Source organism: Neomonachus schauinslandi, chromosome 7 (assembly GCF_002201575.2).
Source record: "Neomonachus schauinslandi chromosome 7, ASM220157v2, whole genome shotgun sequence".
Classification (NCBI taxonomy): domain Eukaryota; kingdom Metazoa; phylum Chordata; class Mammalia; order Carnivora; family Phocidae; genus Neomonachus; species Neomonachus schauinslandi.
In genome coordinates this window covers 89,543,877-89,565,197 of record NC_058409.1, presented here as the reverse complement: position 1 = coordinate 89,565,197, position 21,321 = coordinate 89,543,877, and the positions used below count along the sequence as shown (strand labels likewise).

General features: G+C 50.7%; 1 protein-coding gene across 1 annotated transcript in view; it reads left to right on the top strand.

Moving 5' to 3' along the window:
- ERGIC1 (endoplasmic reticulum-golgi intermediate compartment 1) overlaps positions 1-20,904 on the top strand; it is a 103,247-nt gene extending 82,343 nt beyond the window's left edge. Inside the window, exons 7-10 of the mRNA XM_021698386.1 lie at positions 1,008-1,068; positions 5,699-5,799; positions 8,330-8,452; positions 19,003-20,904. Coding sequence (XP_021554061.1) covers positions 1,008-1,068; positions 5,699-5,799; positions 8,330-8,452; positions 19,003-19,110 — 393 coding nt within the window. The 3' untranslated portion in view covers positions 19,111-20,904. The remainder of the gene's footprint in view (positions 1-1,007; positions 1,069-5,698; positions 5,800-8,329; positions 8,453-19,002) is intronic.
- The last annotated feature ends 417 nt before the right edge of the window (positions 20,905-21,321 follow it).

Below are 21,321 nucleotides of genomic sequence, written 5' to 3'. Positions count from 1 at the left end.
GCAGCTCTGTTAAGTGCTCAATAAACATCAGCCACCTGAGACAGGGATCAAGGACCAGGTCACCCAGCTGCTTCCCACTGTTCCTGAAGTGGCCCTCTCTGCAGGAGCCTGTCCCCACCTACCTCACCCCCTCCCCCTGGGGACACACGGGCTTCTGTTTATTCCTTGGTCTCCGGGGTCATGCTTCACAAATGCTGCTTGCCTGATTAACTTTCCACTTTCCTATAGATCTTAGTGTGTCTCTTCTTCCAGGAAGCCCTCCAGGGTGACTAGCTTGGCAACTCCTGTTAACCATACCCATGGTGGCATGCCCCATGTACCAGGCATGCCTTGCCCTGCTTTAGATTTTCCTGTAGCTGACATGGTTTCCCCTCATCCTCAGAGAATAGGGAGGATGTGGCCCTCGGCCCCACTCTACATCAGGCCCTTTCAGGGGCCCGTTGCCGTGAGGAGAGGGCTCTTCACAGCTGCTGTATGTTCTCTGCAGCAGATACAGTAGGAGGCCAGCAGCCCTGGAGCCTCAGAAGGCTGTAGGGGATCTAAGGAGGCGTGTGCCGGAACCCAGATCCACCTTTACTTGTATTTCCAAAGTGGCTTAATGGAAAGAGCTCAGGCTTGAGGTCAGATACCTGAATTTGGAGTTTGGCTCAGCCATTCATCAGCTGTGTGACACTGGACAAGCTTCAGCACTTCTCCAAGCCTTGGTTTGCTCTTCTGTAAAATGGGCTCAACAGTACATCATTAGGGGCACTAAATGAGATGACTAGGAGTACGGCAGGATAGAGTGGTATATTACAGGGGCCCAAGATGGGAAGCAGGCTAGTGCCTACCACGTGCCAGGCCTGGCCTATGTCGGTCTCTTGCTCCCTACAGCTTCTCTGTGAGATAGACCACGCTGGGTAAGGTCCCTACACCAGGTTGCACCTGGCCATCCCCTCGCGCGGCCAGGCCCAGGCCTGGAGGAAGTGGCATCCTGGGGTCAGTTCTCTTGCTGTGCTTCTCCACAGGTCCAGAATGTCCACGGAGCTTTCAACGCTCTCGGGGGAGCAGACAGACTCACCTCCAACCGTATGTATCCCATATCTCAACTGGGAACAGGGAAAGGGGGAGAAGAAGGGAACGCGTATCAAGCACTCACTGTAAGCCCAGCTGTGAATGCTCCTTTCCCACAGCGGGCCTATGAGGAAGGTGGAATTAGCCCTATCTGACAGACAAGGGGAGGTAAGTGGCTTGTCCCCACCCTCCCCGGGGAAAGGATCTGACAGCCCCAGGCACATCATAAGAGCTCAGTGAGTACCAGCCATTATCATCATTATTGTTATCATTACTGCCACCGAATTGTTCTTAGTTGAGATAATCGCCTAAGATCCTGCAGGGAGCCATGGCGGAGCCCGAATTCGTCCCAGTTCCAGCAGCAGGCACCGTGAGAACAGGGCTGAGGGTGGCCCAGTCAGGTCTGACCACCTGGGGCGCCCACCCAACCCCACACTCTCCTCGGGCTGGAGCCCTTCCCACCCATGAATGCCCCCTCCCTGAGCCCTCCACCTGCTCAGCTCTCTGGCACCTCGGTCCCAACTAAGGAGGGCTCCGTGTCTTTACACACTGACACACCTATGCACGCCTGTCTGTGGCCTGATCTAATGAATTTTTGCACACCTACACACGCACGTGTGCACACATACGGGGCCTTGGATGCATGCACAGAATGGGTTCAGGAGACTTGTCTGCTTAAATGGATCCACCCCCTGGATCCTGCGGCACAGGTGACCTTAACTTTCCTTATTTCCTCACCTGAGCTCACCTTTTTTATCCACAAGGGTTTTCTCACTGTTTCTTAAAATACATTCTGCTCTCGGGGCGCCTGGGTGGCTCAGTCGTTAAGCGTCTGCCTTCGGCTCAGGTCATGATCCCAGGGTCCTGGGATCAAACCCCGCATCAGGCTCCTGCTCAACGGGAAGCCTGCTTCTCCCTCTCCCACTCCCCCTGCTTGTGTTCCCTCTCTCACTGTCTCTCTCTGTCAAATAAATAAAATCTTTAAAAAAAAAAAAAATACATTCTGCTCTCTGATGGTCAGAAATTCAAGCAAAAGAAAACATCTCTCCATGAGCGATCCCCCACCCTCAACAAATCACACTTTTCATTTCTCCATGTCCCTGTGAACCCTCAGCCATCAGCAGAAGTCATCGTCTCAAAGCCAGTGGATGACACTTTACCTTCTGGTTTTTGTCCTTGGCATTTTTATGTGACCACGGTTTGTGGACAGTGTTTCCAGTGGCGACGGAGGCGCGCCTGCCCATCTCGCACTCTGACATGCTTTATTAAGGCCTTGTCGTCTCGTGGAAAATGTCTGTTCCTAGTCTTTTACCATCACGGCAATGCTTGCGATATTTATGGTATTTGCTTTCCCTTGTCCCGTTGCTTTCCCTTGGGTGCGGGCCCGTTCGCGCCACCTCCAGCAGCGTAGGAACACGCGGCGGGGCCTCCTTGTCTTCATGCGGATGTCTGATTCTGACAGAGGGAGATGATCCTTCCCATGTTGATGTTGGCGTCATTGTTGGTATAGTTCTGTGGAAGGACCCACGTTGCCCCAAGGCGGTGGTCCACACCCGCTCGCGGTTGGCTCGGATACTGACACAGAACTGAGCTCGGAAGGACCCAGACGGTGTCAACCAGTAGAGCATCTGGGCAGAAAACCCTGCCTGCTCTAGGGCTCATGAGGAGAGCCATCTCAGGCTGGCTTCAGTGGAAAGAAAATGCATTAGATCAGACAACAAGCAGCCAAGGGTAGGGCTGGCTTTCATTCCCTCAGCCCTCCAGCTTGGCCTCCCTGCTGGGCCTTTTTGCCTTTGCTGCCCCTCTGCTCCCAGACCTTCCCAGTGAGGGCTGCTGCTTGTCATGTAGGTCTCAGCGCAAATGCCACCACCTCCAAGAGGCCCTCCCTGACCACCTTATCTAAAGGAACTCCCACTTCTAGTAACCGATTTTTCTTCCAGCACAGACCACTTTCTTTGCAGATACTGAGGACTAACTGTGGATGTTTTAGCCGTGGTGATGATGACATTGTGGTTGTTGTGTTTTGATTTTTTTTAAGAGTCTTTATCTTTTATAGAGACATAACTAAAATATTTTTGGATGAATTGATGTGATGTCTGGGATTTGCTTCCAGATAAAACAGAGTAGGGTGAACGATGGGGTAGGGAGGAAGCAAAATCGACCGTGTGTTGTTAATTGCTGAAACTGGGGAATGGGAGACCGGCGTGGGGAGGGGGGTTCGTTATGGGAGTCCCCATTTTTTCATGTGTTTGAATTTTTCCATAACAAGATGTTAGGAGGGAGGGAGGCTGCGAGCATAAAGTGTATGTAGGCCTGCCTGGATCAGGTCAGAGCCAGCAGCCCCTAGGAGGGATCCACTGACAAGGAGTCCACGTGGGTGGAATTAGGCACGATGTCTCTAGTGGGCATTTGGCAAATTGTATCAAAGGCCTTAAAAATGGTCATTGCCTTTGAGTCATCGTTTCTACTCATAGAAGAGTAAGCTAAGGAAATAATTAAGAGAGTGTGCAAAGATTTAGGAAAATAATGTCCATTAGGTCATTGTTTATAACAGTGAAAATGAGGAACAGTGTCAGTGTCTAGCCACAGGGGGTGGGTTGAGTGCATTTATGTGGCTGCCCTGTGGGATACGTGCAGATGGGTCAGAACTTCGCTGGCATTCAGGCAGCAGACATCTATTGAGCACCTACTGTGTGCCAGGCACTGTGCTAAGGGATACTGCAGCAAATAAAACAAACAGAGTGGAACTTACTACTTTCTGTGTCTTGGACCTAAAATGGTATCTGTGGTGTTTAGTTCTTAGAAAAGGGTACAGTATGATGCCATTTTAAGAAAACATAAATATATGTATAAATATAAGTCTAGCAGTTTACACACAAGAATGTGAATCCATGGTTTTCTGTGGATGGTGGATTTGTGGGTGGTTTTTATTTTTTTCTCTTTATGATCATCTGTATTTTGTACAAATTTTAACAGAACTATTACAGGTGTGATTTTCATAAGGCTTTCACTCTTTCATTCCCTCAAGTGTTTAACCTAGGGCGATGGGCATTTGGAGCACTGTATCTCAAGTATGGTCTTCGGGCTCCTGGTTTAAAATGCAGATTCTGAGTCCCACTCTGGAACCATTGAGTAGGGGTGAGGCCCAAGTGTCTGCCTTTTAAATCCTGGGTGACTCTCCTGCTCCTGACACCCGAAGACCACTGCGGGCTTGAGCAGAGGGGTGTTGGGGTCTTCATGGGCTTCTCCCTGAGGCTGCAGGGCTTTTCTGAGGTTTTCAGAGGAGTCAGGTCTCAAGACAGTTCAGGAAACACTGCCCTTTCCTTACAAAGATGTAGTATTAGCAGGAAGAGTCCATGAATGCCATCTGCATCCCCTAACCTCTTATAGCAAGCAAGTCCAAGGACTCAGAACTGATTCAGCCAGTAGACCAGGATTAGAACACAAAAGACTAAATTTCTGTGTTGTTTTCACTCCATGATACCTGACCCAACATTTTAGAAGGCAAGTATAACTGAGCGTCTCTAACATCCCAGAAGCATGATCCAAGGGAATTCATACCTTTCCTGGGTGCTATTTGGCAGCTTTGGGCCAGCATTCTGTCAGCCTAGTATCTGATTCCGGTTACCTCATGCTTATCAGAAGCTGATTCATCTATTCTTCCATTCATGCCTCTGACCAGCCATCCTTCCATCCGTTCATTCATTCAGTAAGCACTTGCTACTTTCCACTCTGTGCCAGGCCCTATGCAAGGTTCTGGGACAAGAGATGAGTAAGGCTCGGTCCCTGCTCTCTGCAGCCTCCCCCCGTCCAGCGATGGTGGGTAAGAGTTTTACAGTGCAATATGACAGGGCAAGGTGGAGGGAAAACTGATCTCCCATTAATTGAAAATGAGGAAAGAAATTAAACAGTTCTTCATAAATGCAGTTTCTCTGGTTCATTGGCTCTTTTTTTTCAATAAAAAAAAAACAAACTTTTTTTTTTTTTTTAAGTAAGTTCTACACCCAATGTGGGGCTCAAACTTACAACCCGGAGATCAAGAGTTGCATGTTCTAACGACTGAGCCAGTCAGGCACCCCATCGTGGGCTCTTTCTTTTTAAAACTTAAAACCCAGCTTATTTCAAAAGCAACAGTATTCATACAGGACCGGGAGTGCACCATGAAATGTGATCTTTATCAAATCCTGCCTTCTTCCCCAGAGGCTAAAACTGCTAATAGTTTCTTGGGTATCTTTCCAGAAAATTCTATATATTCATGCATACAGAGGGAGTGAGTCTTCCCTGCCCCCAGTACATGGAAACATGTTGTTAACGCCGTTCTGTAACTTGGTTCTTTTCACTTAACAATACCTCTTGGACAGTGGCTTCTCCCAGTACCCACTCTTCAATGTTTGCCCTATTGATGGACATTTGGGTCATTTCCAGAATTTTATTATCCTATACAGTGCAGGAATAAAGATCCTGATGGACGGAGTCACTCAATTCCTGGTGTCCAAAGAGAGAAAATGAAGAGGGGTTGTTTGGTGATGAAAATTTGGAAACAGCCTCCCAACAATGCCAAGCAGGTTTAGGGTTGAAATGACATAGAGCTGCCAGCTGGGCAGTGCCTGTCCCCCTGCTTCATCCTGCTGTGTCCTTCCTGCAGCTCTCGCCTCCCACGACTACATCTTGAAGATCGTGCCCACGGTTTATGAGGACAAGAGCGGCAAGCAGCGGTACTCTTACCAGTACACGGTGGCCAACAAGGTACGCGGTGCGTGGGCCCAGTTGTGTGCAATTGCGCCCTCTCCTGGCTCTAAGGAGAAGTGACGAGTATCTGAGCGCCATTCCTGCTGGTTCTCTTTGGGGAGCCTTTCCTGGGGCGCTGCTCTGGCCAGGCTCTGTCCCTGGATAAAGATGAGAGGCTAGTCTCAGCATCAAGGGGAGGAAGTCTAACCGGGAGATGGGTTGTGATCTGTTGAGAAAGAGCCTTGCATCTGGCCCCAGTCCTTCAGACTCAGGACCCTGATTCGTCAACACACAACAGATGTTCTCGCTCCTGGTGTACAAGCACTGTATCCAAAATCACCAGATGGCCATTGGTTAATAGGAATGTCCTAGGACCCCAATACGCAAAGTCCTGGAGAAGCAGGTAGGCCTTGATGGGAAGCAGAGCATGGTCAGAGCCCACGGAATGGGATGACTAACAGTCGTTTCAAGCTGAGACGGCCTCTGGCTTCCCGGGAGATGACCCTGCCAATGGACACGAATGCTTGCAACACGCTAGTTGAGGCACACCCCAGTGGATCCCTTTATCACCAGGACTGTCCTTTTCCTCCTGTTCTAGAGCTGCCCGAACCCCTGATAGGTGATATGTTGTTTAGCACAGTTGATAATAATAATAGAGTAGATACCATTTATTGAGCACTTACTATGGGTTGGATATTATACTAAGCTCTCTACCTCTACCATCTTTTCAGTCATGACAGCTCTGACTGGGAATGTCATTGTCCCCATTTTACAGATTTGGGGACAGTGACACTGTCTTGGCACTGAGGGGTGGTCATAGAGCTACAAAGTGGCCAAGTGGGGGTTAGAACCGAGTTCTTCTCTGGTTCCAGAGCCTGGCCTCTTGCTCACATCACCCACTCAGCCTGAACTGGGGCCGTTGAGTCTGTCGGGCTGGGAGCTGCTCTCTCTCAGGTGACTTGAGGTCCCTCTGCTTAGATCTCCCTGTGCTGATTGATGCTCTGGTGTAACTTTCTGAAGGGAGTCCTGTGTCTTTTACTCACTGTCTCTTGAAGGGCATCTCATTGTAACTGTCAGGTGCTGACTGCATCTAAGGGCTGGGATATGGATGCAATCTGAGCAGAAAAGGTGGGGCTGGAGCAGACTGCTGGTGCAGACCCGGGTCAGTCACTTGCTAGCTGTGTGGCCTGGGACAAGTCATGTAACCACTTTGTGCCTCTGTTTACTCATTTGTAAAAAGGATGGTTCCCACCTCATAAGATTACTATCAAATGAGGCAATGTTTTAAAAACTGCTTTGTTCACAAAGGAGGCTTTGGGTAAATACCTACCGCTGCTATTTTTCATTATTTTCCTCTATCCCTCCGCTCTGGGCTTTGACCCAGACAGTCACTCTGCCCCATCAGCTCTCCCTGGAGAAAGCTAATCTTGTTTTGCCCAAGGCTCCTTCCCCTGAGGCTTTGGCAGAGACCCAGCAGTCAGAACAGCTTGCTCAGCTCTCTCTGTGGCCTTGGCCCCAGCCTGCCCTGGGAAAAAGTGGGCCGTGCCTGTCAGAGCCGGCTGCAGTCCATCAGGGCGGGTAGGTCTTGGGTCATCCCTGGAGAAGCATCGGAGCGTGGGCCCTAGCATTTGGGACTGGGGGCACCCCCTGTGGTTTAGTCTGGTCTACAGTTATTGTGGATGAGTGAGAATGGCCCAGACAGCAAATGCCCAGACCAGAGAGGACACATGTTAATTCAGCTCATTAGCATCCTTTTAATCCCAGCCAGCCAAGTGCTGTCTCAGGAAGCCTTGTCTAGGGTCCCTTGGTCTTTCCAGTTCTGTGTGTTCCTTCTTTGAAGATGCCCAGTCCCCACATGGCCTTTATACTCATCTCTCTTACACACACACACACACACCCACACACACCCCTCAGGATGTCACATGTGGCCTAGAATGCCCCCTCCTCACTAAGCCTTCCAGCCAGCCTGGGGAGAGTTGGGCATTCGTCGCCGGCCCCCACAGCACTCCAGGCTTCTGTGGCACGGCATGGACAATGTGGCGGTATTGTGGATAGTCTTCTACATCTGCTTCCTTCTGCAGACTGTGACCCCCCTCTGGGGATGGGGCAGAGATTCCTCCCCTCAGGGTCCCCAGCAGCGAGCACCCACAAGAGGTGCTCAGCAAACAATGAGTAAATGAATGGATTTTGCATGGCCAGGAATTAGAGGGGGAAATAGACCTTTACTCCGGTGTAGCCCAGATCACACCAGTCCTTTTACATCTCTGCTCTCCAATTCTGGTGCTGCTTCCAGGTCACATGGTCAATGTTCAAGCAGCCAAAAGAGTTGAAAATGTCCCCGGCAATGCTGCCCATCCAGCTGCTGACAGCAGAGCCTTCAGGGGAAGGGGTGAGAGGAACTGGGGGAGTCTGGCTCCAGGCAAGAGAGAGAAGAAGGCCCCTTGTTGTGGGTCGCCAGAGGACCCTCTGCAATCCACCCCCCACCCACCATGAGCCATGGTTTGTGTGTCTGGTGCTCACGTCCCCCTTCTCCCCTCCTCCACCCCAGGAGTACGTAGCCTACAGCCACACAGGCCGCATCATCCCTGCCATCTGGTTCCGCTATGACCTTAGCCCCATCACGGTCAAGTACACAGAGAGACAGCAGCCGCTGTACAGGTTCATCACCACGGTGAGTCGGGGGGCACCTGCCATGTGCCCCTTCTCCTGGCACCCTGCTGGCTCTTGAAGGAGTGGGAGGCAGCCCGCAGGGCTAGGATCTCGGGCTGTACACAGGAGGTGGTGATCCCTAGGGTGCTGAGAAATGTTATCAGAATCATGTCAATATCGACGGCGTGTCATCAAGAAAATATTTTCCAAAGGGGAATGTCACTAAATGAATGTAATTTGTTAAGCAGATGTTTGTATGGCTTAATGAGATGTTTGTGATTCTCTCCAGTGTCTTATTTTTATGGGTTTAGCAGGGTTTATCCTTTTCTGTGGAAATGTTACAGTGAAGATTTAACTCATTTTTTTCCCATGTCTATTTTCCAACTACAGCTACTTGTACTGTCGGGTTTCTTCTTTCTTTCCTGCCTGCTTGTTCTCTTTTCTTTTTTTCTTTGATTTTTTATTTTTCCTTTTTTTTTTTTTTGCCATTGTCTCCATGAAGTCTGATTTTCTTTGGGGCAGCTTCAAGCTGATGTCATTTTTCTTTGATGCTGAGTATTTCTGTCAAGGATGCTATTTCCTGGCCTCCCGTTCAAAGTGTCCTTGGGGGCAGAACAGCAGGCTTACAGCACCCTGCTTCAGCCAGGAGGCCCAGAGATGTTTCATAAGCCAGAGTCAGCTGAGGTGGAGGAGATGGGGTGATTATCCCTACCGCAAAGATTTGGAAACTGAGGCCTTAAAGGTCCTTATGCTTCTGTACCTCTTCATACTTTTAAAAATGATTCAAGATCGGGGGTCTAGTCCCAGATCTCTCATTTCTGGCTCTCACTAGATTTGTATTAGTCACAACTCTGTTACAGAAAAGACAGAACCCCACATCCAGCTGGCTTGATATTAGGTAAGCCTCAGGCATGGCTAGATCCAGGCACAAATGTTGTCCAGAATAGACGTTTTTTTAGTCCTGTTTTCCTCTATACTGGCTTCATTTTCAAAAAGAATTTACTAATAGAAAGTGCCTCCTTCTTAGTAATTTGACCTGAGTCCTGGATAGGATAGTACTGTCACTGGCCTCACTGAGCTCCCATTCCAACCTCGCGGCCTAGAGAATGAAAGGGGTATCCCAGTTGACCAGCCCCAGCTGGATCACAAGGACAAAGATTGTGAGGGGCGGGGTTCCCCAAGAGAAAAATCAGGGGTCAGTTACTAGAAAACAGAGGGGTGGATATTAAGAGGCAAAAAGTTCAGATGTCCGCAACAATGTCTCTATCTTATGATCCACTACATAGCAATAACAGGCCCTACTCCGCCTGCCTCACAGGCCTCATGGGACCCAAAGGACATCATCAAAGGGAAGCTCTTTGCCTGATAGAAAGCCATGTGGGTGCAAAGGGTATCAGAACCCTAGTGCTTATGTGAGCCTCACAACAGACTTATGCTACTCTCTGACTCCATACAAATTTGAAACTTTTGGTCAACAGAGGGCACCTACCATAAAGCTAAGACACCGGACACAGATTGGGAAAAGGTATTTGTCACATGTACAAGAAAGGAATAATCTTCAGAATTTATATTGAGAGAATTCCTACAAACCAGTAAGAAAAAGTTAAGCGACCAGAAAGAAAAATGGGTGAGGACTTGACCATTGGAGAGACGATACTGGCCGTGAAAAGATGCCCGAGTTCCCTAGAAATTGGAGGAATTTGATTCAAAATACAAGACCCAGTTTGCTCCTATCAGACTGGCAGAAATCACAGACCTGCCACAATAGAGATCGGGAAGACGCACAGCAAGGGGACCTCTATCCACTATCTGGTACACAGGTAGATTGGGTCAGCCGCTGGGGGGGTGACGCACAAACCCTTTGACCCAAAAGCGAGGGGACTTGTGAGCAAGTAATTTTACCCAAGGCCGTATAGGGTAGCACCCCAAATGGTTTGGGCTTTTTGTTTTTTGTTTGTTTGTTTGTTTTACCCCACCGCTCCTACCGCATACCCGGAGTAAGACAGAGACTAAGACACAAGTCGATGTGTTTGTGCCGTGTGTTCGCTTCTCAGAGGCCCTGGGGTCTGCGGCATTGGCAGTGAGAGAGAAACCCCCTTTGTCTGTGTCTCATTGTAGGGTTGAGAAGGCTCTTCATGTCCCCTTCTTCTTTGCTCCCATATGCCACATAGCTGAGGCTCTGAGTGTGAAAACCCCTTGGCAAGTGGCTGAGAAATGAAGCAACTTCATTTATTCGCTAAACTTTTACGAGAATCTACCACGTGCCAGGCCCCGTGCTGGGCAACAGAGGTAGCTGAATTTGGTCCCAGCTGGTGGGGAAGAGGTGTGAGCACGCAGAGACCTGAGTCCCGTCCAGCAGGGCTTCCACTGGAGCTGTGCACCGGGCACTGTGAGCAACAGCTGCCTTTGGTTTGGCACATTTGGAGAAGGAAACCCAGAGATGGGTCTTGAAGGATGCAGAGACATTTTCTAGACTGGTGAGTGAAGCAGAGAGGGTCTTAGCACAGGGAATAGTATGTGCAGAGGTGCCCGACAATGGCATGTTTTGTGAAGGCCATGTGGCCTCTTTTGATGGGGGTGGACTTCTGAGAGCCGGAGGTCCCAAGAAGTCACAGGGGAAGAGCCTGTCCTTCGTAACCCAGAGGCCAGATACCTCCATGACTCCATTTCCTTCTCCTCCTGCCTTTGGCCATCAGCCTCGCCTCCATCTCGGCCCCGTCCACCTCTGCCCGAGCATGGGCCATGCTGAGGGAACCTCCTGACAGCATGAGCCTGGTGGTGTTTCTGAAGGCCCCGGGCCACCATCATGGTTGCCACGGCAACCGTGGGGGTCAGCCCCAAGTGAGCCAACCGGCTGTCCCTGGCAGATGGCGTCATTGTGGAGCTTCAAAGGCCCTTGTCACGAGACGAGACAGCAGATGTGGGGATGACGCTCGCATGCAGACACACACAGCACAAAGAGCCCCAGGAGCCCTAGCAGCGCGGGGTGGGGCCAGGATGGAAGTGGAGGCACCTGCTGTGACTTCTCTTTCTCTCTTTTTAAAATCAAACACTTGTGTGCAAAGCCCCCAAACCCCAAATGGGGACCTCTGCAAATAGCTCCTCACGGGGGCTGTTTAAGAGAGGGCTTAGGCCAGAGGCCAGGATGTCGTCATGTGGCGGCTGCAGGGCTTCAGAGGCAGCTGTGGGTGGGCTGGAATGAGGTGGGGTGCCGTTCAAGGGGGTGTGGGTGTGGAGGGGAGAGGCGGGTGGGGCCTCCCTGACGCATTTGTACCTGTCAAGTACCTGGCTTATTCGAGGTTGCCCCTCTAGGGTCTCATGGTCTGCAAAGGACTTGGACATCCCGAGTCTGAACAGAGGAGGATCCCTCCTCCTGGAAGTCTCCACCAGCCTGCACGGGGCTTCTCTCTCTAGGCACCCGGGGCATGTTGCTCAGACTTCCGCTCTGTGCTATTCCAGAAAATTCCACCACTAAAGAAATAAACAGATGGTATTTAACAACATGCAAGTGATCCCTTTCAAAGTGCCCCCTCCCACACACGCACATTTGTCCCCTGCCCCTGCCACTTGCCAGAGCCCCTTTTTTGGGATTGCCTTCAAGTGGGTTGTGGTGACAGATTGGATGACTTCAGCGGTGTCACATCACTCTCCTTGTGTGTTTTATTCCGTAAGGGAGGAACAGCCAGAAGTCAGAAAGTACCACATTGGGCCAGTTTGACAGTGACACTTTTTGCCCACCAAAAAGTACCAGCTGGTAATGGCATGCGTCCATTGGGCAGCAGGGATAGCTGAACTAGACATAATCCCTGCCCTCCAGGTGCTCCTTGCCGTGAAATAATCCCCCAAACTTTAGATTGCACTTTATAATTGCCAGGCCTGATTATGATGAGCTCCAGGTCTGATGCCCCTGTGTGTCCCCAGCATCCAGCACAAGGCCTAGCCTGGATGTAGGTACTGGATGTAGGTACACAGAAATATACAAGAGGCAGCTGCTTGAAGAAGTGATCGTATAGCTACGCTTATTAAGCATTAATCTTACAATTATCTCCTTTAACTGTCCCAGGAACCCTCCAAGGTAGATGATATCAGTCCTGTTTTATATATGAATTAACTGAGGTCCAGAGAGGTAAAGAAACTCATCCAAGGTCACACAGCCACTAAATGGCGAGGCTGGGACTTGACCGCAGAGCCTGCTTCTGTCACATCCCCCACCCCATTCCCAGTCCCACCACTTAGCTTGGGAGCCTCCATCCTCCAAAATAAAGGCTCTCGAAGATGTCCCAGCAACAGAGTCCCCAGAAACCATGGAGCCCTTGGTGGGACGCCAGGATGATTTGATACAGTGACTCCCTGCTGGGAATCGGGAGGAAATGTTATAGCAGGAAACAAGGTGACATTGTGAGCATGAGTGACAAAACTGGGGAGGTTTTGCCCCATAAGGCTGTATGAGTAGGGAAGAGACCAGCTTTGTAGCTGGACCCGAATCTCCCCTACTCAGACTTCCCTTGGTGTGTCTCTCTTTCCTGGACCATGAGCTCCAGGAAAACAGGGCAGGGCCTTAGTCATCTCTGGTCTCCAGACCTGGGGCAGCACAGGTAGGTGATAAGTAGGCATCAAACACTGAGCAGATGGATGGAGGGGTATACGCCTCCGTCCACCCCCATACCACAACAGTTTCTATTATGTGAGTTGTAACACAGAGCCCACATTAGCAGTAGCAGCTCAGTTATTCAGGGCTGGACATGTGTAAAAAACTTTGGTTCCAGTCTTTCCAGATGTTTGAGCAGAGCTAGATCTTCTAGAAGGTGTGTACCAGGGACAGATTGCTCCAACTGGGTCTGCACACAGATCTCTCAGTTGCTTTGGAAACTCCTGGTGCTTGCTTTTTGAAGACAGATTCTGAGACATATAAGGAATACTGGAATGAATGGAGAGAGCTCCCTTTACAAACTACACTTATTTTTACAACCACACAACTTTGTTGATGGGGTCCTCTTACTTCAGGACATTTGATATGTAAAACCTAACAGAATTGAGAAAGTAAATATAAAGAAGCCATCTGTGTATGAAGACAGGGACTGAGGGGAGCCTTCAGGTTGGGGGTGAAGCAGGGGCTCTAACAGAAAAAAGCAGGCCCTTTGTAGCCTTCCAGACCCGGATTCTCCTCACCCTCGCCTTAGGGTAGCTGTGTGACCTTGAATAAGTCTGTCCCTCTCTGAGCCTCTGCTTCCCCATCTGTGAAATGGGGGTCGCCCCATTTCCCTAGTATTTGCACAGATGGAGTGAGAAGGCCGAAGAAAGTGCCAGCTCAGGCCTGACACATAGTAGGTGCTCAACCTGGGTGGGCTTTGGGGGAGGGGAGCGGGTGTCTTGCAGCTGCAGCCATTCTAAGAGTGGTGGGGAGAGGACTCAGTTCTCCCACCAGGCTCCTGTCCGGAGGGTGGGAGTGGGGGGTCTGGCAGGCGTGATGCCACTGGATGGAGACCACCACGCCCTGTCCTCCCCCACTTTTCCAGGGCCCAGTCATCATCAGCTTCCCTCCCACAACAGCCCCCACCCCTGCGAAGCCACAGCTTCGGTGTTCTCATCCGCGGCTCCAGTCTGTCTGCCGCCTCCGGCATCTGATGGGACTCCGATTCATTATTTATTTCCTCATACTGTGCCTTTTCCATAAGCTTTTCAAGCAGTGCTGCCTGGCTGAGGACAGTGAATGAACAGTTCCCAGGCATTTGTGGTACAGCGGTCAGCCAGACAGAGGTCATCGTGGACCTCACAGGGGGGCCCCATTTTACAGATGAGAGAAACTGAGGCTTGGAGGGGTGACCTGGCTTTCCTGGCCACAGTGACAGGGCTGGGATCTGACCACAGAAGTGTTTACTCCAGAGTCCACAGGCTTCACCCCCACCCCCGTGTTGGTGTGTGTGTGTCGTGCTTCTCCACTGCCCACTGTGGAAAAGTAAACGGGGGGGGGGGGTGATGGATTGGGAAAGCATTCGTGTTGGTGGAACAACAGAGGGATTCAGCTCTCCAGCCAGTGCGGCTGGAACACACCCTTTCCATATTATAAGGAATTAAGAGTCGCAATTAAACTGTAAGGGAAACACACACACATACATACACATCTTCTTTTCAAGGTAGGTAGAGAAGCTGACTTCATTCTAGCCATAGTAGGAGGTTGGGAAGCTGGTAGAACCACAGGAAGTCTCTGCTAAACAACAAAGGGGCATTATTGATGACTTCTGATGAAAGCAAAGTATGCGCTCCTCTCAGGCCCACCGGGCCCGGATATCGAATTGTCCTTGTTTCCATTTCCAGAGCCAGGGCTGCTGACCAGAGTAGGGTTGCATGTGCTGGCTGTGGCGCCCTTTCTGACTCAGTGGCCCTGCTCCTTCACCACCCTCCCCTGAGCTTGTCCCCCTGCTTCATGGCCTGGTCAGGATACAAGACCATGGCAGGGGTGAGGGAGCAAGGGAACAGGCATTCACGGCGGTGTGTGTGACACACTCATTTCAATGTGACAGCAGTCCTGAGGGCTGAGGATTAGCCTTCCCATTTTTTAAAGTAAAGAAACAGAGGTATGGAAAGTAAGGATGACACAAGGGCACACGACAGGAGGGGTCCCAGCCAGAAGTACCTTTGTATCAGGAACTTCTGATATCTTCTTGGCGTTCAGGGTTGAGGTAGAGTCTTGGGGAGACTGAAGAGTTCCCTGACTGGCCAAAGAATGGAAAGAACCTCTGGCCTAGGTACTCTGCCCCCGAGGGATATGCTTCATCACAAACACTTCTTGGCACTTAGCTGAGGAAATACCCTGTTGAGGTCTCAACTATCCCGAATGCGCCCTTGCAGTGCTTGGGACCTGGGCCGCTGCAAAGAATCTGCATGTGGTGCCTAGGACAACTTTGCTGTCCTGTCTTTCTATGAATTGGCTTGTTCTCAGCTAAAAGAGCCAGGTAGAAAAAGGAAAATTGAGACCCAGAGGCTGGCTCTGGGAAATAAGTGGTATTTTACCCATTGTTCTTCTTAGAGTGGGTCTCAGATCTTAGAAACATCTCAGATCTTAGCAACAAGGTCAGAGCCTTCTGGTCAACTGCAAGATTAGATTAGGTATCATTTACTGAACACCTACTAAGTGCTGGGAGCTCCGGAGGCATTTCCTGCAGTAGGACAATTGGCAGCGGTAGGGGTGGTTTCCCCATGTCATAGATGAAAAAAGCTGAGACCCAGAAAGTCTGTCCCTGGCTAGAGTAAGTGAGTGAGTGACAACCACGACTCGGCTTCCAAGGCTGAGCCCTTTCTGCCAGGCAGACCTCCCAGCACTCACCTCCACTCACTCACCACTCTGCTCAGGGCCCCCTGCGCCACGTCCAGTGAGGAGGTGTATGATTGGCTTTATCTTCACTTTTATTCATTTGTATTCATGTTGGCGCATCCCCATGGGTCAGCGAGGTGCCAGGCCACCATCCTCCCTTTCAGCAGCCCTTGCCTTAGTCTGTTCTTGAGATCTGCTCTACAGATGGTGGTGAAGCCTGTTACCTTGCCATCACCAGTGTACAGCCTACATCCAAAGACAGACACCCCACCTGGTGCAGTCTCGTAGCTCCATGTATTTCCCTGTGCCTCAGATGTAGGAACTGTGGCCTTCTCAGGACCCAAGGCGGCCATGACAGGCACTGCCTTAGAAAGTCCAGATGTGGTCACCTCCTGGTGTTGGAGGTTTCTGTGGCCCCCCACATGTCAGAATCCAAGGAGCACTACAGCCTGAGAGCACCCCAGGACCCCTCTCCTCATGACCCCTGCTTTACCTCACACCAGTCACCACCTATGATTATGAGTGTGTCAGGAAGGCCCGAGCAGGCTAACGGCAAAATAATGAAAGCAGGGGGCCATAGCAGCATCAAGCAGGCTGCTAGGTTTCTTTCAGCTTTTGAGGTGCCTCGCCCCACCTCAGAATGTGCCAGAAATCCCCCTCATTTGACCAGTGACCAGCACCTTCGACAGATGTCGGATAATGGGAGATGTGCTGCTGAGCTGGGTAGTATCTGGAGATGCACATGGGAGCTCACTACAGGGCCTCCTTGGGCTTGGGCTGACAGCAGCTCACTCGGATGGGGTCAGTGGCTTAGTGGCTTGCGTGCCCCAGGGCCCCTGCTTCCCCGCAGCTGTGTTTCTTGTGTACCTCAATGCATGTGTTGTCTCCTCTGGCTCCTGGCCGGCCCAGGAAACGGAGGCTTCAGACTAGGCGCCAGGTGTTTGTGAATCATAGGCACGCTCGGATTCCAAAGTGTGTGTGTGTGTGTGTGTGTGTAGATACAGGAGGTGGGGTGTGCGTGTCTGTATGTGGGTTGTTTTTTTTTTTTGCTCCATTGCACTTAAGTCACAATTTCCTCTTCTCTGATCCAAGCTCTAAAAGCATTTTGTGGTGTAAAATCTCCCATCATCTGATCCACTTTGCCGAAATAAACCAGCTCCCCTGCCGTCATCGTCCTTGAGAAGTGCCCCTGCGTCATGCTCTGAGGCTGGCAGGGAGAGGCCTTGCCTGCTGAGAACACTTCATGATAATCCCCCCAGCGCCCCCCATCCTCTTCACTCCCTGGGGGGCTGTTATTACTGGAATGTCAGCTGCCTCACTTACAGCCCATCCGTATAGCCCTGCTCTGTCTGTCGCGGGCCTCACAGGCCTCTGCTTAGCTCATCTCATGGAAATATCATTTTAAAAATAAACCCTGGTTTGATTTGCACTTCCTCTCACCTCCGCTATGTCTCCTGGCCTCCTCCACTGGGCACCAGAGGGTCCATTAAGGCACCGCCGTCTCTCAGAGTCCTCCAGTGGTCGATTGTCAGTGGCTGGCCGGCCACCCAGTGGTGCCTCCGGGGCGGTCTCGGGAGCCCTCTGGGACTGCTCAACTGGGCTTCCTCTGCATCCTGTGGTCATCTAAGTGCTCCTTCACTGTAGCATGGGGGGGAAGAAGTGAGAGCCCTGGAGGCAGACAGACGTCGCTCTGCCACGCACTTGCTGTGTGACCTTGGAAAAGTGATTTCCTTGTCTGGGCCTCACGCGGGTGCATGACTGAGGCATGGCACACGGGTGACAGGTCGTAGGGGTTCTTGTGGATGGCGTAACGTATGTGCTCGAGAGGCAGAATACATTTAAAGTTGCCTTCAAACCTTCTGTGAACTTCTTTGATCTGCCATCATCTATACTTTGATTCTTTTATGGAACCAGAAAGCAACCGATAGGTAGGCCAGAAAATTTTGAGTAAAACATAGCATGACTTCGGTATGTCACAAGTGGAGTCCCAACAACTTCAAAGCGAAGTTAGTCGTCAGTTTGGTGGCGAAGCTTCATGCTTGAGAAGCAGCAGAGTGTCGTGTTAAGAGTACAGACTCCAGAGTTTTGAACTCTCGGTTCGACCACCAAGGACTGTGGCATCATTCAAGTGGTTCAGTGTCTCTGTGCCTCAGTTTCCTTGGCTGTCACATATGTATAAGAGTAGGACTTCCTAAGGTTGGCCTGGGGATTCGAGAGGGAGGAGGATTCTCAAGCCCTGCCTGGCACAGAGAAAGTGCTATGTGAGCTCTGTTTCGTCATGTAGGAAGTCATGAGCTACAGACATGCAGCAGGTGACATTCCTTATCATCCCCCCTACTTCTTCACTAGGGGGCAGTTTTCACCTCGAGGGGACATGTGACAGCATTTGGAGACATTTTGGTTGTCACGGCAGGAGGGAAAGGGTACTCCTGGCACCTCCTGGGTGGAGGCCCAAGAGGCTGCTAATCAACATGCCCCGGCACACAGGACGGCCCTCCCACGACAACGAATTTTCTGGTCCCCAAATTAGATACTGCCATAAGAAACTCTGCCCTGACATAAGCTTTCTGGTAGCACCATAGACCCCCTGTGCTCTGTAGCACTTGCCTTACTTGTAATTTTGCATTTGTTGGTATGATTATGTGATTACTACCCATCCCCCTGCTACAGAGCAAGCTTCTGAGAGTGAGAGATTTCTCACTCCAGTCCATCCAGGCCAGTGCTGCCTATTCAGCCCCTCCCAGATCCCCGTCACAGGCAGCACTAGGCCTGGACCTGTCTGATCTGGGTTCAAGTCCCAGGATTGCCACTTCCTGGCTGTGTGACCTTGGGCCAGTGCCACTGCCTTTCTGAACCTCCATTTGTTCATCTGCAAACAGGATTGTAAAAATCTGGTAAGTTTAGAGTGGAAGTTAAAACCACAGGCTCGAGGGTGAAGACATAGCTGAGTTTAAGTCACAGCTCTGCTATTTACTGTGTGAACTTACTTACCTAACTAAACCTTGGCTTCCTCACCTATGAAATGGGTCTCATAATCCCCTTCCTCATTCAGAAGGTGATTAAGGGATTTAAAGGAGCTGATAATGATTACTTTTATTATTATTAAATTCATCATCCAATAAGTGGGGGTTTTTTTGAGCTGCGTATGTTCCAGACCCTGCTAGAGTGTCCGTACTTGCACAGCTCCTCGTCTCGTGATCTGGGAGGGGTCTGACCTGGCGCTCCATCCAGCACTGACCTCTGACCACCGTCCCTTTCAGATCTGTGCCATCATCGGTGGGACCTTCACTGTGGCCGGCATTCTGGACTCCTGTATCTTCACAGCCTCGGAGGCCTGGAAGAAGATCCAGCTGGGCAAGATGCATTGACAACGCACCCGGCCCAACGGCCGAGGACCCAGGAGACCGCCAGCCCTGCTTCCAGCACCCTGTCTCCTCCTGCCCTCTTATCTGGTCCAGGATCTGGCTGCGTCCCAAAGTGGGGGTTGGGGGTGGTAGGGGGTGGCTCACGGTTTTGCAGCTACCTCTTTTCCCCATCTTTAATTTTAGGTGAATTACACTGCCTGAAGTTGTGGTGCCCCTTTTCCTGGGGAGCCCCCAAGAGTCAGGCAGGGTGGGTTCGGGGATATCAGGGACCATGCCCGGAAGGGCTGCAGTCCCTTCCTTCTTAGGGGAACAGCCCAGGATCCACGTCGACCAGCTCTCAGCCAGGCTTTGACAATCTTGAAGCTCCCACCATTTAGAGGCACCAATCACTTGGTTTCTCCCCTGGGCAACCAGCCCACAGACCAGGGCTCTCCGCTATGGGTCACACTGCCCAAAGGTGCCTCCACTCGGCGCCTTCAACAAAGGATGGTACTTCCCAGGCGAGCCCCTGAGATGTGGCGCCATAGATGGAACCCTCGCTTTTGCTCTATCCCTCCTCGCCCATCCCGGAGACCGGGCTCAAGTCCCTCACCCCCACCAGTTTCTTTTTCTCCTAAGAAGCAGATGCCCGGTTGTTGGGTAGCAGCGGTGGACTCAGGTCTGCCCCTTGGAAACTGGGCGGGTGGAGAGTTCCCCTTCCTCTCTTCCCCCTTGTTTCTCTGAACCCCCCACCAACGTGCCTCAGCCCCTGTGCTGTGTGGCAACAGCATCTCTTGGTGGAGGCTCTGGTTTTAACTGGGGAGTCATCCTTTGAACACCAGACGCGGTTTGTGCACTTAGGTCCAGACAGAAAGCATCCTTCTCCGCAGCACTAAAATAATCACGTCTCACCGCCTCCCACACAGTTGCCATCAGTCCCAAGGCCTTCCGTGGGGGAAGCAAAGCAGAGCAGTCCTTCTCCTGTCTTTGGACAGCTATCTTCCAGGCTCCCGAGGGGTGCACAGCATTCAGACTTCTCTGCAGCTCACTAGTGGCCCACTCGCCACTGAGTTCCCCCATCAGGGGCCACACACCAACACAACATGTTTCTGGTCCCTAGGGCAGCTCCATGGTCTCCCCACTTGCTCCTAAGCTGGGTCCCTCCCCTGCTGCTCACCCTCTTCCTTCCCCTTTAGTCCCAAAAGGGAGCAGCAATGGTCCAGGCCTGGATTTCATCCAGGGAATTTTAGGTATGCCCTTGTGTCCCAGGGAGAAAGCTGCCTGCCTGTTTTCCATTTATATCAAGATTGTTTGCATACTTTTGTAATTAAGGGGAGTGTCCAGTGGATGTTTTTAAATTATCTATATGGATAGCTCAAGTCTCTGCCATTTGTAATTTTTGGCTCTGGATTCCAATTAGAAAAGTGTCCCTTTCTGCATATGAGTTGACTGATGTTGTGAGTGTAAACTGCATTTGGTTATCTCTGGTATCTGTGGCCACTTGGATGGATTTTTTTTTTTTTCCATATTCTGTTCCCCAGTTACCGAAAGGAGTCTCTTTGGTGTGTGAATACCTGCACCTGTAGAGGGTGGGCAGGGTGGGGTGGGGAAATGTGTGGCATGCACATGAGTTGAAATTCCACTTTTATGCTTTTAAAAAAAAACAAAAACAAACTCTTGAGGACATGGGGATGTCAGTTTCCTATGGAAGAGACACCTCTGACCCATTATTCTTATAAACAGTCTCAAGGGGGGAAAATGATTTAGTTCTTTCCCCACTCGTTGGGCTCAAATAGATTAAAAGGCTGATTTTCAGAAGTATTGATGTGTGTTTCTTTCTACTTGATTGAGGCTGACTAGCCTGGAGGCTGGGATCACAGTCAGAATGGAATTTAATTCTAGAGGAGAAAAATTGAGAAATGTGGAAAGGATCTGTGAGGATGATCAGAAAGTCAAGACCCCTTGGAGCCAGCCCTTTATTGAATCCCTACAGAATATATCTGAATCTGCCAGTTTCTAGCTGGGTAGACCCAGGCCAGGTCCTTACCACTCAGTGCCTCTTTATTTCTCAGGTGAAGGAGCATAATTAAACAGTCTCATGGGGCTGTTGTCGAAATTAAATCTATAATATGTGCAAGTAAGTCATACTGGATCAGAACGAGTTCATGTATGCAGAAAAGGGGTGCGTGGTAAATCTTCAAAAATGGAAGTTTCATATAGGTGTTCTGAATAGGA